The 16,519-nt window shown below is 36.6% G+C and overlaps 1 protein-coding gene across 3 annotated transcripts in view; it reads right to left on the reverse strand.

The window, feature by feature from the left end:
- Window positions 1-16,519, reverse strand: part of Kcnh8 (potassium voltage-gated channel subfamily H member 8) — a 367,560-nt gene that overhangs the window by 128,840 nt on the left and 222,201 nt on the right. For 2 of the 3 annotated variants that reach the window (XM_085832922.1, XM_021149362.3), the window contains 2 exons: window positions 8,071-8,228; window positions 3,818-4,025 (listed from right to left, as the gene is read on the reverse strand). The exons of the other annotated variant lie outside the window; for it this stretch is intronic. In XM_085832922.1, the coding sequence (XP_085689048.1) occupies window positions 3,818-4,025; window positions 8,071-8,228 (366 nt within the window). The remainder of the gene's footprint in view (window positions 1-3,817; window positions 4,026-8,070; window positions 8,229-16,519) is intronic. 3 annotated transcript variants of the gene reach the window in all.

The following is a 16,519-nucleotide window of genomic DNA, read 5'->3' on the forward strand; positions in this document are numbered from 1 at the left end:
AGTTTACCTGTATCGAAGATTCTCATAGAAAATAAGCAATACAGACTCTGCAAGAGGCCAATCAAAACATTTCTTTGCAGCCAACTGCAACCTTTAAAAAGAATTCTCAAACTCACTTGTGATATGTTTCTTTAATATAGAGTTAAATGTTACCCTCTATCCACATTCCATAAAACTGTCATACTTAACAGCAGTTCAGTGTGGGTGCTGGACCTACCCATTTTATTAACTCTATTAAAGCTCAGAATAAAATCTCCTAAAGGTGACTTCTTGAGCACAGTAATTAAATCAAATGGCAACACTCTGAAATTACCTTCTAAATAAACTTCCTATGCAAAATGATATTCATTGGTTTCTATCATAAGAGTAGTTGTCATCATATTATAATGACAGCACATATTGACAGTGACTTGGCTAATGACCTTACTTTTCTTCTACCTCACCTTTGCATGTGTGTGGTACGTATATATGAAGGAGTTTGTGTGCATGCATGGGAGTGTGGATTCACAAATGACAACCACATCTGTTGGTCAACATCTTGCTTCTACATGGTAATCCAAACTTAGGATCCCAGCACTGCACAGCAAGCACTGAAACAGCTCCCAGTCTGCCTCACGTATATTTCTGTGTTTGATAACTTAATACTGACAACCCCAAAGAGACTTCCAGCACTATTGCCATTTTACAGTTATGGGAGAGGAAGCAAAATTAATAGCTTCTTCCTGTATCTTGCCGTTCTGTATTAGGAAAGAGGACATCAACTAACTTTTATAAAGCTTATTAGCCTTTCCTATCAGCACTGCCTTAGCAATAAGCACAAGCTGTAGAGGAAGAATAAAGAGTTTAAGCTTTTTCTCTGTGACATCCAATAAATTAGTTTTGGTAGACAGAACCAAGCGCACAATGGACACTTCTCAGACAAATGAGCAAATCTCGTTTATTCTCTCTTTCTTAGCCGGAAAAAGTTTTCCCAACAGATGTTCCTTATAATTTTCCTAATATTTGACATATAGAAAGACTTCTAGACAAGTTTGGGAGTCTAGGTTCCTGAACCACGTATACCACTTAGTAACCTAATGACCATGACTACTAATCCATCTAACTTTGCCAACAACTATATCCTAAATAGAAGTCACAGTAGAGGAAAAGTCAACATTTTCCATATAGAGCTTGTATAACCTACACCTTGATTCTCTTCATTTGATAAAAAAAAAAAAATGGACATAGGTCCTTCTTAGTCATAAACAGGCAGACAAACTTCAAAATTGTCTAGATTATACATTCAAATATATGAAAATACAAACTGAAATAGAGCACCAAACAAACCATTTTACAATCAGTTTCTGATCTCCTAAACCAACAACCACAAAGTATCCATTCTAAAAGTAGACAACTTATAAAAATTGGCATTGGCCAGGCTTAAAGATGAACTTGGGTTTATTTAGAAGCAAAATATCAAAGCACTTTAGCTGCCAGTATTGAACTTGCCAAGGACAAAAGAAGAGTAATTGGATAATTGACAATGATTAGAAAGAGATTTATCGTTCAGACAGATAAACCTGCTCTATACCTTAGCCACAAAAGTAAATAACAATGTGTTCTCTAACAGGATTTTATTTATGTGATGTAGTTTTGATTTATGGTAATTGGAACAAAAACAAATAAAACCACTACTGAGAAGAAATCACACAGTAAAAATGAACTAACAGGTAGAAAAATCTCTGATTGTTTAGTATGAAGACAAATTTCCACTGGCATATGATTTAATAAGTATACAAATTATACAAATAATTTTAGAGGGAGGGAAAGTCCTTGTCCAGACCTTGTCCAAATATATTTACAGGCATAATGACCTATCCATCGAGTTGAACTTTTCTCCCCTAAAATATGCAGAGTTGTTTTGTTCCTAAGAAAAAGGGGAGAAAGTTGAAATCTAGGTTGCATGTCTGTAGCACGGCTGACATGGTAGAAGTGTTAACAAAATGATTCCTCATCTAACTTGATTTGAGAGTGTGTAGAAGCTGGGTTTTCCCCACCTAGACTCTCTCAGACGACATCCCTTACAAATTAACATCGATGGATAGGTCTGGGATCTGAAGAATATCAGCCCAGGCCTAAGAATGAATTGAATGCTGACCACAAGAGAGAATTTTAATATAGACTGAAAAGAAAGGGCAGACATCGAATCTTCCCACTCACTGAACCACATTGGGACAACCCTGGAGCACCTTGGGGAGACAGATGGCATCAGTGACATCAGACATGACTTTCTCACCTATCTCTTCTCCATCCTTCTCCAGATGAATCTCATTTTTAAAAAATCTAGGACACCCTTGCTTTCCACTCAACAGAGTTATTTATGTCCTTACTTCATTTCTGAGAATCCAAAACTGTAGCCAGATATCTAAAACGTGCTTTGAAAAGGAAGAAAAGTCAACTCTTTTCGGAAGGAAATCTTCGGTGCAAGAGATCAGTTGCTTTCTGGCGTTCAGGTGAAACATGGTCACATGACTTTTTTGTTTGTTTGTTTTGTTTGTTTTTAAATAACCAGGGAAGGGAATTAACATTCTTTAACTTGCTTCCTCAAAATCTCCAGCTAGCCCTTCAGGGATGGCTTATGAAGGTTATTCTACACACCCTGTGGTGAGAGAGGGTTGTTTAGGACAGCCAGCACAGCTCTGCATAGCTTCCTCAGCAAAGGGACACTTGGTACTTCTCTTTCTAGGAGTTGCTTATGACTAAGCGCTCTGCAAAGGTCTGAGCTTCTTTCAAAGCTTCAAGATTGACTTTTGGTAGAGACTTTATGTGAGAGCATTTGTGCCGACTAAAATGATAGATTCTTTTGAAGCATAGATTTCGAAAAATAGATTCTTTATCCAAACAAAAATAAAAACAACAGCCCTCCAATAAAGGGCACTGGAGTAGCTCTATAGAGTGGAGCTGGGCAAAGATGGTGGCTAGTTTAGAATAGAAGGTATCTACTTCTTTACACTTCTTGTTTTCTATAAATTCCCATGATTAACATGGGTTTAAAAATGTTTTCCTGTGCTTGGTATTTTACATTCATTTATGCAAAATTATGTAACTCTTGAAAGAGAAATCCTAAACTTTTATGGAATTTGGAACTACTGAATGCTGTAAATATTTGTAAACGATCCTGTCTTCTCTGCCATCACTGATCCTCTGCATATGATACACCGTTTTCTCAGTTCCCTGTCCTAATGGAAAAAAGAAAGGCTCATCTTCTTTTCCCTTAGAAGACCAGCTCAGATATAAACAACTGTTTTCTTGTGGTTCAACAGCTTAGTGAGAGCCTCAAAACAGTTTCCCATGATTTACTGCTACTAGCTCTGCACTGGCAAAATGCCAAGGTAATTGGCAAACTTAACCAACAACTGGCACATCCTCTTTAGACAGTTTCAACAACTTAGAGAGTTTTTAAGTTTCTTTGGCCTAAAAATTGAACCTGATGAATTTTAGAAACAATGCAAGGTTCTTAAAGAAGACTTTCATCACTTGTACTTTAAAATGGGGGGGGGGGGAAATGTCAGTAAGAAGGAACATATCTATATGATTGTATAGAAGATAAAGAGAATTGAAAGGAGTGTGGAAGGGTATGGAATAGGAGAGCAGCAGAGTATTAAAAATGCACTAAATACACATCGTGTACACAGATGAGAATTGCCTATGTAATGTAGTGTAAAAAATTTAGTAGATGAGTAGAATAATATATACACAAACACAACTTTCATTTTCCCCAAAGTCGACACAACATTCCCTTTTAACTAACAGTGGAAAACGTGACAGAAGCCCTTACCGACTTCCCACTTGAGAAGGCTGTTGTCCTCCCTCTCCATTTTTCCAATGACATACCAGATACATGCCATCCAGTGTGCAAGGAGAGCAAACATGGACATGAGCAGGGTGAGGACGATGGTACTGTGCTGAGAATAACGGTCCAGCTTCTGGAGGAGGCGCAAAAGACGCAGCAGCCGAACAGTCTTCAGGAGATGAACGAGGGACACCTGTGGTGGGACAGGGTAACACAGCTTGGAAACCACATCCACAGCACTGCATTTTTCTGTAACTCATACCAACATGGGAAGTTTCTGGAAGGAAGAATCATGGTGGCTTAACTCCTGTGGACATACTGATGTGTTTTGGCTCCTCAGACCAGTGTCAAGAGAAAGAATGAAGTAACATAGGCTAAAAGTTACAGAGGTTATTTTTCCTGCAAAAACTTAACTTTATTAACTAGAATTGACTTTGTTTTCTACCTGACTATATACAATTTTGTATACACTGCTGCACAGCTAAGGCACACCGTATGTAAGATTTCACCTTAGACATATTTTGTGTCAATTTTGCTTTCTGTCTACACATAATATATTTGGGTTGTACCACTAATCCATAAATATTGAATGAAATGTGAAAAGCCATAATATAGCTAATTTTAATTTAAGACTTTTGTAGTGTTCATTTTTTAAGGTTAGGTTTTCATGAAACTCACAGAGACCTGGAAAGATTCATTTCCTTATGTCAGCTGGCCCATAAACTTGAGTAAGTACCAGTGGCACCTGCTGTGTCAACTGGTAACCTATCTGGCTCCAACTATCAACAAATAGAGCAAACATTCCAGTCAGACATTCCAAGCCTGAGCTTCTCTCCAGAGTGTTATAAAGCCAAAATGAAGTAGACTTGAAACTTTTGTTGCATCTCCTATGCCCTGTCTTTTCCAACAATTAAATTATAGACTTCAAACTCAAGAAGTTTTTTGAATTTGGGCATTAATGAAACACCATTGGTGAACACAGACATGGTCAGAATTAGTGTTAAAGAGGGGTGTAGCTAGCACATGCCCTCTGACTGCTTTTACAGAATTTTGAGAACATTAAATAGATAACAGAGTATCAACTCACATAGAAAGGGAGTTTGGTAGACTCTTTGACCATTTAATTTCTTGGAGGGAACTATAAGTAAAGAAGCTGATTATAACTTGTGCCTATAATGTGTCTACCCTGTGTAGAATATAACTATAGATGAAGTCAGTGTCCTCAGGGGGAATTGCCTCCAAATCAGCAGGTCAGTTGATTTCAGTTATCCCTTTGGTTACCCATCTTCCCATAACTCTAATATATAGAGGACCTTACCTACTATTTGAAAGATGAGCAAATGATGCAAGAATGAATGAATGAATGAAAAATGAATGAACAAAAAAGAATGAATGGACAGATTAAGATATAAGATACTCAAGTCTCATCATATATGTAGATATTCAAAAGTGTGCTCAATTCTAGTCTTGTGAATTATTCTAAACTTAAATAAAACACAATCTTTTCTTAAACCACTTTTTCTTCCCTTCATCTTACTTTCTGCCTGCCCACAGCTGTGGACATTACAGGGTAACTCCTCCATATGGATTCTCTCTATTATGTGGAAATCTGTGATGTGACTCATGTCATCAGGGTGAGCAGCAAACACTGTTATCTGCTGAGTCACCTCACAGGCCATAAAAGAGAATCTTACAGGCACCTGGGAAGCTGCTCTTTTATTTCTTCTCTATGCTCTTGATGTTCAAGCTTAGCTTTCTCTATCCCTGCAGCATCAATATCTCATGTACCAAGTTGGTGTGGATCGCAGGACCACCTTCTAGGATTTTAAAATATTGACTTTGTCACTTGGAGTATTATTGTGAATGAACTTTGTTTAATAGGTAGCTGAATTTGATAGACAGATGGCAATTTTTAAGTGAAATGAAGCCTGGTATGGAACTCCCAATCGGGAAGGTCATGTGCATCTGGAGGTGATGCAGATGCCGCATCTTCTCTGGTCTCAGGGGGAGTGGTTCAGAGAAGATGGTAGAGCTTTCCTTCTGTGACCATTCCCACAAGCAAGGCACGTGAACTCCACTTTAGGATGACATACCTTGGTGATATGCTGGGACGCTCCAAACAAAAAAAGGAATTGCTCACACAAGAGTCAGAAGCTTCCTGCTGGGAATGAAGATGAGGGTTTTGATGAATGGGGGACCTCATGACTCTTATTGCTTTTTGAGATCGGTATCCCAAATTTGTCATGAATGAGAATTATGAGGGACTTGTGGACAAGTGAATGTATCCAAAGCTTCTAGTAGCAGTTTTCTCTTTTACCAATTGGACATAACAAAAAGAAACATGTGCCAAATTAAAATGAAAAAGTTTTGATTTTTTTGTTCAGATGGTAAACAATCCCTACCCTTGCCTTTCCACTTTATCTGTCCTTCCTAATTTTGTCTCTGTCAGAACCTTTCAGAGTGAGGTGCACAGTAGATTTTATTGGTGACGATATGAATGTACTGAAAGCATTTGCCAAGAGCAGTTAGTAGCAGTCAGGGCCAAAGCCTACAGAGGGCTCTACCCCATTATGAGTTTCTTTTATGGAGATATATTCACTGGACATATTTTAAATCTGGTAGGAGCAGGCTTATTTTTAGTTTCCATGTCTAAGGACATTTCTCCTTATAAGTTGTTCTCATCACATGTTTTGTTAGAAAAAGAACAGGATATCTTGAACAAGCTCTTCTGTTCAAATGGAACATTTTATACTTATTACCTTAGTTAAGGACAGCAGACTTGTACTGTTATTTAAATGATCAGGCTTGTCAAAAATAGGGGCAGTATCTCTAGTAGGAAGTTTTTTTGCCATCTTGTTTTCCTTTGTGACTTACATTATTCACAAATCATTTATGCAAGATCCCCAAGACACTGAGCAGAAGAGGGAGGGCATTGTTGAACTGGTCACCAAGTTAGAGAATCTCACCTGTTAATTTAGGCAACGATGATGTTAACAGTATAAAAACATACACTGAATAGTTCTTGTATATATTTATTATCCTATATTACATGTACATATTTGAAATTATCCTATTTCAGTATTCAGAGAAGAGTAGAGCATAAGAATTCTATTAATATTCAGTAGCAAAGCTGAAAGTTAATTTAAAATCAGATTGTGTTAGACAGAATTTATTTGCTAATTTGGCCAGAGAATTTAGAATACTTTAATAAACCTTTGTAACATATACTCCTTAGATTATTTTGGAGCTTTGTAAAATCCTTCCTTGAAGTCACTTCACTGTCATTACATGTACATCTGCATTGAGAAGTTGGGAGAGAATGTGTTTGTTCACCTCAAAGCCAATAATGTCTGAACTTGAAACTCTGATCACTTGGCTACTCTTGGAAACCAGGCATTAAAGTCTTCACAAAGGATGTGATGTATATGAAGAGCTATCAACTGAGAAGGGTATTTGTTTCATTTGAACTAATATTTAGTACATTTGTTTTTACAGGCTAACATTGGTTACCATAATAAAAAACCACAAGACAACAACAACAACAACAAAAAAAAAACATATGCACAATCAAAAGTGGTCTTCCTAAACATCTCTCTGGTTATAAGAAAGCACTAGACAGTTTTTAAAAATGTCTGTCACTGAATGTAAAAATGATTGCTAATGCAAATGGAACACGTTCTTCCTTGTGAGGAGGCATGATAAGAAGCTTGAAAGAAGAAAGAATAGAAAGTACAAGTGTTAATCAACTCAGGAATCTTATTTTGTATTGGGGTTATGTTATTGAAGTGACTGAATTCCCTTCCTCTAATTCCAGCATTCCCATTTGTCTAATCAGCCTTCAGTTAGCTAACAAAATGTATAATAAAATTTTAAAGAGAGACAGAGTTAGAGATCACAGAAAGAGAAAATATATTTTTGCATTTCTACACCAAATTCTCCAAACAATTTCCTTTTAGAAATCTAAAGTGATGATTCTATCCCTAAAGGGGGTTTGGTTTAGTGAGTCAAAATTTATGACAGATTCAGGTTTTCTTCCTGTATAGGCTGTCTCTGCTTCTGAGTATTGAAGGAAGAGATCAGAAACAATTCACTTCCTCAAGTGGAGAATCTGGCCTGTATGTCACTAAGTATCTCCACATCCTTATTAAAGAGGTCACAAACCACAGGGAGCATTTAGCAGCAAATACATGAAAATCAAACACAAAACTTTAAAGGCCATGTGGAAGATGTCTACTCACCACTGTGACATTGAAAGCATACAGGAGGTCAAAGGGCAAGGCGGCAATCAGATCAATGATGAACCAGGTGGTGACGTAGTGAATGCAAATGGATCTTGCTTCAAAGATAACTTGGCCAGACTTGCTGACATAAGTTGTTCGGAAATTTAGAATAATATCTGCTTGGGGAAAAAAGACAATTGAGAAAAAAATAAGGAAAAGAGGGGAAAGAAAAGGAAGAGTGAACAATAATACTTTTTAAAAGAAAGAAAAGAAGAAAAGGGAAAGGAAGGAAGGAAAGAAGGAAGAAAGGAAGGAAAGAAGGAAGAAAGGAAGAAGGAAAGAGGAAAGGAAAGCAGTCAGGGAAGAAATGTGTACAAAAATCAAAGAAAAGTAAATTCAAGCTGCTTCAGATTAGTACCCTCACCATTTCATTGTAAATGAAATAGTTTCAACGTAGTGAGAAAATACTGAAGAAGAGCAAAGGACACTGTATACTGTGTTCAGTTGCTGAAAATTCCAGCCATTAGAATACCAGTGAGATTACCATGTGTCCAGTGTACAATATTCTAAAGCTTGTTGGGAGATTGTTTCAGCCCATGGTAGAGGTAGAAACAAAGTCCTACAGATCATCTTAGTCAACAACTACCATGTGGGTAACACTAGTAATTTTATGCACAAAATTTAGCAAGTCATTGTGTGAATATGAAATTCACTTTGACATTAAGTCACACATGCCTTACTAAGTACAGCAGTTGCTTTTTCGCATCTATTGATAATCTGTTCTTTTATTTTACATCATAATTTTCAAACTTTCCTTACATAATTCTTTTGTTCTGTGTTTATTGATCCATTTACCACAGACAATACTCTTATGAGAGCTCGTCAAAGACAAATCCACAACCAAGAATGCTTTCTTAAGTTGAAAGTCATCTGTATATATGTGAGTATATCTCAGGCTGACATCTTGCTTTCTGGGTTAAGTAAATTAAGATGTATATCTTCTTTAAAACAAAGTGCATGCAGGTCACAGAGAATTTCAGGATGGGTAGACACATAAAAGGATGGCTCATGTGGGCAGCTGACTCTAACAGACAGACTTTACTTTATGGGCCTTATTTTGGGCCAATACATTGGTTCAACCCCTCACAAATCAAATCAGGATACATGGGCAAATGTTCCTAGTTAATGTAACTAGGAATTAACGTAATTACAAAACAATGGAAAATCTGAGCTACAAAATGGATTAAGGTTATATGATGAATTGGAATACTCTGTGGCTAACTTAAATTATTAAAAATAAGAACACTGTTCTGTGAGGTGAAGGATTTATTGACACCATGATCATGGTGTTGATCACTAAAACCAATTAATTGGTTATGTTCCATCAAAATGACATCTCAATGAACAAGAAGATATTTTGTTAGGGTAATTGAACAGGAAGATAGAGGTGATATGATGATATGATTGATATGATAAGATATTATATGATGATATTTCATTTGATTTATGTATGACATTCTAGGAATAAAGAAAATATTTAAAACCAAATAAAATAGTTAATAAAATATTAAAAATAAACAAAACACCCCAAAATATAAAATTACTCAGGGTTATTGTTATTATTAACTAGAAAATACAGAAGTGATATTTCTTTGTCCTGTTACAGGGGATTAAAAGATAATATGAAAATACCAAACATATCACAGAGAGAACTATATAGCAGGGCCAACAGGTAGCCTCTCAGTGTTATGAAAACCCCAAGGCTGATATTTGCTAAGGAAATCTCTATTATGGTGGAGCCACAAGAGAGTAACTGTAGTTGATGAAATTAATTAAATATTTAAAAATTGGTAGTATAACTCCATAAGGCTACATGTTGTCAAGGATGATGAGCTGAGTTAGATTCCTGGAAACAATGTGGTAGAAGGAAAGAACCAACTTCGCCAAGTTATTCTAGAACCTCTCCACATATGCCTTGACACACACACACACATTATAGTTTACTTATGACATCTCATGGTTTGAATGCTTGGTCTTCAGACAGTGGTAATGTTTGGGAGATATTCTGGAAATGTAGGAGCAGAGGAGCAGTGTTTCTTCTGAAACTTGCATGTCTCATTCTCCTCCATCAAAACACTAAACAGGTCTGATGTTGCTAAGCTTCTGCCATCAGTGATTGGTACCCTGAGGGTGGTATGGTTGCAGATCTGACTCACTCTGAATCCCTTCCACCATGATGTGAACAGATTTGCTCTGCCATGGTTTCACAAACCCATGAGCCCAAAAATAAACATTTTAAGTAGTCCTTCTGGAATGCCATTCATGGCAATGGAAAAGTGGCAAAACCACATTGTTTGAGCCAAGAAAAACACGTAGCAAATTAACAGAAAAGATTTTTCCTCCTCAAAATCTTTATATTCCTATGTGTTGTCATCTGACACATCATCCTTTGTGGTCCATGGCACAAGGATTCTATTTAATGACATTTAATGCCATTATTTAAGAGACAGAGAATTATGGAAACACCCTGGTTTACAGCCTTTATAAAGGACCAATCCTAATCCACTGCACCAAAACGAAAACATAATTGAATTCTCTGATGATGCAGATCACAGGTAATTAATTACATTCTGAGATAATTTGCTTCATTGTCTTCATGCCTTATATAGCACAATTAAAGACTAACAATAAAGAAACACAGGATGTGTTGCTTCCTTGTTTTCAGACTTCCAAAGTAGTTCTTCTCCCCTCCCACTGACAAGTTATGTGTATGAGCTGAAAAGCAAGGAAGCTAAACACATTTCCCTCTGAGTTTTATTTTCTGTAGAGCTATGTCATTAGAATGTCCATGGTCCTAAATAAAAGGAAAGGGAGGGGGTACATTTGATACAGCATAAATTAGTAGATTACTTTATTATCCTTCATGACAGGTGGGAAATAATTTAAAAGTCATATTGGCTTACTTGTTAAAAAGTATATTAAAATATAATGATGTGCACAAGAACACGTGCAGTGCATGTAAATAATTACTAACTTTATTTAATGATTTCTTTAAAAATTAATTGATGTGGTTGATGTAGCATGGGTAGAGAGACATTTAAGTAAACCAGCTCTGGCTGATGATCTAAAGATACTCTGAGTGTTTCCATTGCTCATATGACACTGCTTTTAGCATAGTGTTTTCTCCAAGGACATTTGGGGGGAAAGGAGCGGAGACAATAAGCAGAGAAGAGATGGATCAAGAGGCTCAGGGGATAGATTATCCTAACGAGGATTAGAATAAACCATTGGTGATAGGTATAAAATTCCTTATGCTCTGACCTCTGCTGAGCATGTCAGTATCTGTCTCTCTTACTCTGAAGTGAGTGATTTATGAAAAAGAAAGAACAATAGTACCAGTAGGAGACAGCAGCATGTAAGAAAAATGGAACTCACAACAAAAGATTAGGGGAGAGAAGACTAGATGAAGTGAGGTGGATCCATGCTAATACTTGTTGCTATTTCCTGTAAGTGGATTCTCTGCAGTCCTGATAGATAAATGGTGGTAACCTTCACCTTGGATATATTGCTCCATTTCAAGGGAAGGTACATAAAAGTCCTGTATCCTAATGGTTTGCCTTATGTAGGAGTGCCATATATTGTGCTTTGAATGAGAAATATCCTCTATGGGCTTATGTGTTTGAACATGTGGTTCCAAGATGATGGCACTGTTCAGGGAGATTAAAGAGCCTTTAGGGATGGAGCCTTATTGGAAGAAGTATGTCACTGGGCATGAACTTTAGGGTTTAGAACCTTATCCAACTTCCTTTCTTGTGTTCTGTTTCTTTTGTGTAAAGAGAATGTGGTTTTTCTGTTTCCTGACTACTAGGCAGGCCTAATGCTTCTTCCACAATGCCCTACTTTGCTATGGTGGATTGTATCCCCACTGGAATTGTAACCTAAAGTAACCTATTTTTTTTTCCTGAATAGCTTTTGGTTAGGGTATTTTATTACAACAATGGAGAAGGACCAATTCACCATTTAAGTAATCTTTAGTAATGATAAGCCTTGTGGAGTTTTTGTTTTAGTTTGGTTCTGGGACCAAGATGCCTCCTTTATCTTTAGAAAGAAATGTTAAATATTTTAATATAGTAAAAACTCCTTTTGGATGTGATTACTATTTCTTTAGAGTCAAGGTTAGAGATAAACTGACCACACCAAAGTACCCGCAGTGTGCTACACAAGCACAGAGGTGTCACATGTTCTCAAACTCCAGGTACTGTACAACTTTCCAACTGAAATGATTCCTTTCAATGGTCTAAGATATTTAAATACTGCTTCAGAGGGTCCATGGATTTTCACCCTGTATGGAGTTCTTTGGACTCAAAGAAAAGCAAATCACCTAAAACGAGCATGCCTTCGTTTTTATCATAGGCTTTTTATCTTCTCATGATCTTGTGCCATTACATCCTTATAAGCATCTTTATAAGCACAGTAAAGTATTATCAGTAAACTTTATGTTGGGTTAAAGTAGACATTAAAAATATTTAGTACAGCACTATTAAAATTCTGCTCTTATTATCATTACTATTCATTTGTATTAGCCTGACATTGTACATGGCTGTCACTGTATTATGTAAGTCTACCATATCAAAAGACTTGTGTATCATGCACAAAAGTACTGATTTGGCCGCTCTATAACTTACTTACTCTTTCAGTGATGTTTAAAACAAAATTAGACATAGATTTTTAATTTAAAATACATTAATTGAGGCTGTAGAGGTGGCACAAATGTTAAGAACATTGATTTCCCCTCTAAAGGATCTGTGTTAAACTCCCAGCACCCACTGGACAGAGACCATACTTGACTCCCTGGGAACATGGTGCAGGTTTGGGTCACAAACTTTTGCTATATCCCAGTGGGATACTGACTGTGCTTGTGAACACAGTGACCCTAGCATACCTGGACTGGACTGCTAAGAATTTCTTAATGATCATACAGTAGCATGGCAGATAGTATGGAAACAGTAGTCAAATTCCTTGTTGTTGACATCAGTCCACATGTCCCCAGTCACTGTTGCTGTACTTAAAGGCTTCCAAACGAAGACACAGGAGCTAGGAGTGGCTTATCAGAGTTGCCTAACTTGTTCATAGTTACTTCTGTTTCTATTTTATAGATCTGGAACACACTATATAGTCTTGCTGCCATGCCAATAAAAAAAAAACTAATAATAACCAGCATTTACTGAATCATTATTTTGTGATAGGGCTGTTTTTGTTACTTCATATGTGTTCACTGTTTTTTGCCCCATGAGGTCACTGTCAAGCCATCAATGTGTCAGCGATGTATTTGGAACCAGGCGTTCCAAACTCAGATCATCTGTGAAGATCGCTTGTAGTGGCAAGGCTAGGTTTCACAGCTGGCTTCTTTGTTTCCTTTCATCACCGTGGGAAGAGAATTCTTCTAGTGATTTCTATGAGGTTTTTATGGAACTTAAGTGAGTTTTAGAATCATAAAGGTAATATTTAGCACCTCAATTATAGATTGCCATATATAAGACATTCAACTTTTAAAAGTATAGTTTAAGAATAGCATATATACTGTAAAATGAACTAACATTAGAGAAGGAGTTGGATGAATTTTTCCAAGGTTAGCTGTTCCTTGAAATCATTCATGCTCAGGGATACAACTCGAATCAGAAGAATTTGTTATAATCCTCACTGATTACTACCTTTCCCCAAATAACCAGTACATTTATTACCATACAGGAATTCTGCACGAATCTGTTAGAAGCACGATACAAAGGAACCAATATAGCTTTTGCTTTGGAGTGTGGAAACTTTCACTAGGATACAACGTACTTTTGTTGCTGTAGAATGCTTCATTAACTTACTCTGCAGATGTCTATCTTTTCATTTCATTGTGATGGAACATGGGTTCATTTGACAATGATCTATCTTAGAGAAATACCCATGTAAATATCCATGCACAATACACATATAAATTAATGTATGTATACATATGTAGATAATCAAATATACACACACATGTATTTTCTTATAAATGTGTAGGCTGACCATTGACTTTAACTCCATCTTTCTGGGTCACCAAGTATCCATTTACTTTAATAGAGACTGACAAAAAATTAAATAGAAAGAACACACTTATTAATATGTAGTATATGACTGTAGTATTAACATGTAGTATATGTTCCTTTATCTTAAACTCCATATCTTTCATGAATTAACTATAATTTCTATTTTTCCTTCCTTCTAATGATATTTTAAAAGATATTTTATGGTGGAAAAGTCATTTTCATTTTTTTCTGTGGTATGTGATGCTGAGCACTGTAACTATTTTCAGCCCCTTTTTGCACACCCTTTGCTATGAGGTACCCTGTCAGGACTTCTGCCCAGTGGAAATCACCCTTTCTCTTCCTCTTCTACCTCAGAGGTGCTGAGTGTACTCATATACATTGTTTTCTATTTGGGAGATTATGTCTACTTAGAGGGCATTAAAATACCCCAGTCTGATATCTCTTGGTCCTTTTCACTTCTGCATTTTATTAACAGATTACCTGCAATTGATCTCATACAGGGTGAAAAGGGAGTCAAGATTTATATTTTCTCACCGGATATCCAATTGATCTAGGATAGCTTTTGAAAGCATCATTTCCTGGCAGCACCTTAGCTGCACCTCTGCCATACACAGTGGTTACACGTGTGTGGCTCTGATTCTGTTCTCTGTAGTTGCCAGATACCCAATTTTCACCTTTCTAGCAGAGGCAAAGTCAAATGTGTTCAACCCAGACTTCTGGATTTGCAAGAGTATTTACAATAGAGCTAATACATTTGACTCTTGAAAAAAAATTTCAAGTATAATTTAATAGAAATATGAAGTATTATACTAAAAATAAAATTGAGTTAAAATTCAGTGTTTGATATAATAAAACCATTCTTAATTATAAGGGAAAATAGATTCTTGCTTAAGCCTATTGTGAGTTCTTGGCTATTTTTATAAATACAATCATTGGAAATTGTTCATATTTTAGTGTTATGCTATAGTTGCTGGAGCTTGTAGTTTCCATAATTCAGACTATTTTCAGGCACTGTACACAGTGCAAATATGAATATCAATGTTTCTAAACCAATTGCTGTTATATATACGCAGCACCAACCACCCTAGAGTTGGAATCAAAAATTCTGGTTGCATCTCAATTGAGATCATTGACACAAAAAAAGGCAAATAGAGAAGCAAAATTATTTTTATTTTTCATTACTGCCCCTTCGATTATCTGGGAAGAGAGAGTTAAACCAGAACACTCCAAGATAGGTAGTCACAAGACAAGCAAAATTCAAATTCCAAATAGTTGCATGTAGAAATTAGCAGAACAGTAGGAACAGAAAAGGCCAGTGTTCAAGGGACAACAAAATCCCGAGTACCAGGTCATAATGCCAGTCAAGGTGGGTCAGAAACAGTGTTAAGAACTCCAGATGGAATCTTGAAGGAACCTGAAGTTGCAAGATATTTTGATTTATTATTATTTTTCAATGAATAATTATCTCCAAAGCCTAGCCAGATCAGTTCTGTCTTGTAGCAAATCACCACTCTCCTGTGCCTGGTGCCCAACTGCAGCAAAGCAAGACATCCTTGCAAAGGTCAGGTAGGTTTACCTGAGCCCCTCAGAATCACTGAATGGAATTGGCTCAGCCTATGTCCTGTGAGCCTCCAGTTATTTCTGCACTGCAACACTAGGTAGCACTCTGAAATGCATACTTTCCTCATCTTTGCTGTTGACTGAGAGTGATATGGGACAGAATACTACTGAATGGCTAGCTTAGTAGTCTGCAGATGGCCCTGGTTTCATGAAGAATCATGAAGAATCCCAATAAATCATTTCATTCTTCTATGGGCTCTTGAATCAAGGCTGAGGTCAAGTGTTTATTTGACATGTCCCTGAGAAAGTCATGTAGCTATTTCTGAGCAAGTTTGTCCCTGTGTTGTGTAATAATTCTAGAGAGGATGGGAGAAACAGCTACCTGTTCATATAAAAACACAGTTTCTGGAGTTTTAAAAATTGTTTTAGATAAAGCAAGCACAACATTAAAAATATATCAAATACTTGTAGAAATCACAAGGCACATGTTACCAAAATAAATAACCAAATCTTGGTAAAAAGCAATAAAATAGCCTCACCGTACTTTATGCTGTGGATAAATGTGCATTATCTTAATTGGGCAGAAGTATAACACACACAATCCCAGTACTCAGAACTGAATATGGCCACAAACTCTAAGGCTAAGGCTTTGCCTCAATAAGATGTTTTCTGAAACATCATTTTAGCCATCAACGTATAGCTAACCGATCTCCCCTCCTTCCACATGAATTGATTGTGCGTGTCTTTGGAAGATCTTACTACTCGAGCTCATGTGTAGTATTTCACTAGAAATTCAGTCTTCTTTCTTAGTGAGACTCATCTTAGAAAAT

This window comes from Mus caroli, unplaced genomic scaffold (genome assembly GCF_978045245.1).
Source record: "Mus caroli unplaced genomic scaffold, Mus_caroli_1 scaffold_18, whole genome shotgun sequence".
Lineage (NCBI taxonomy): Eukaryota > Metazoa > Chordata > Mammalia > Rodentia > Muridae > Mus > Mus caroli.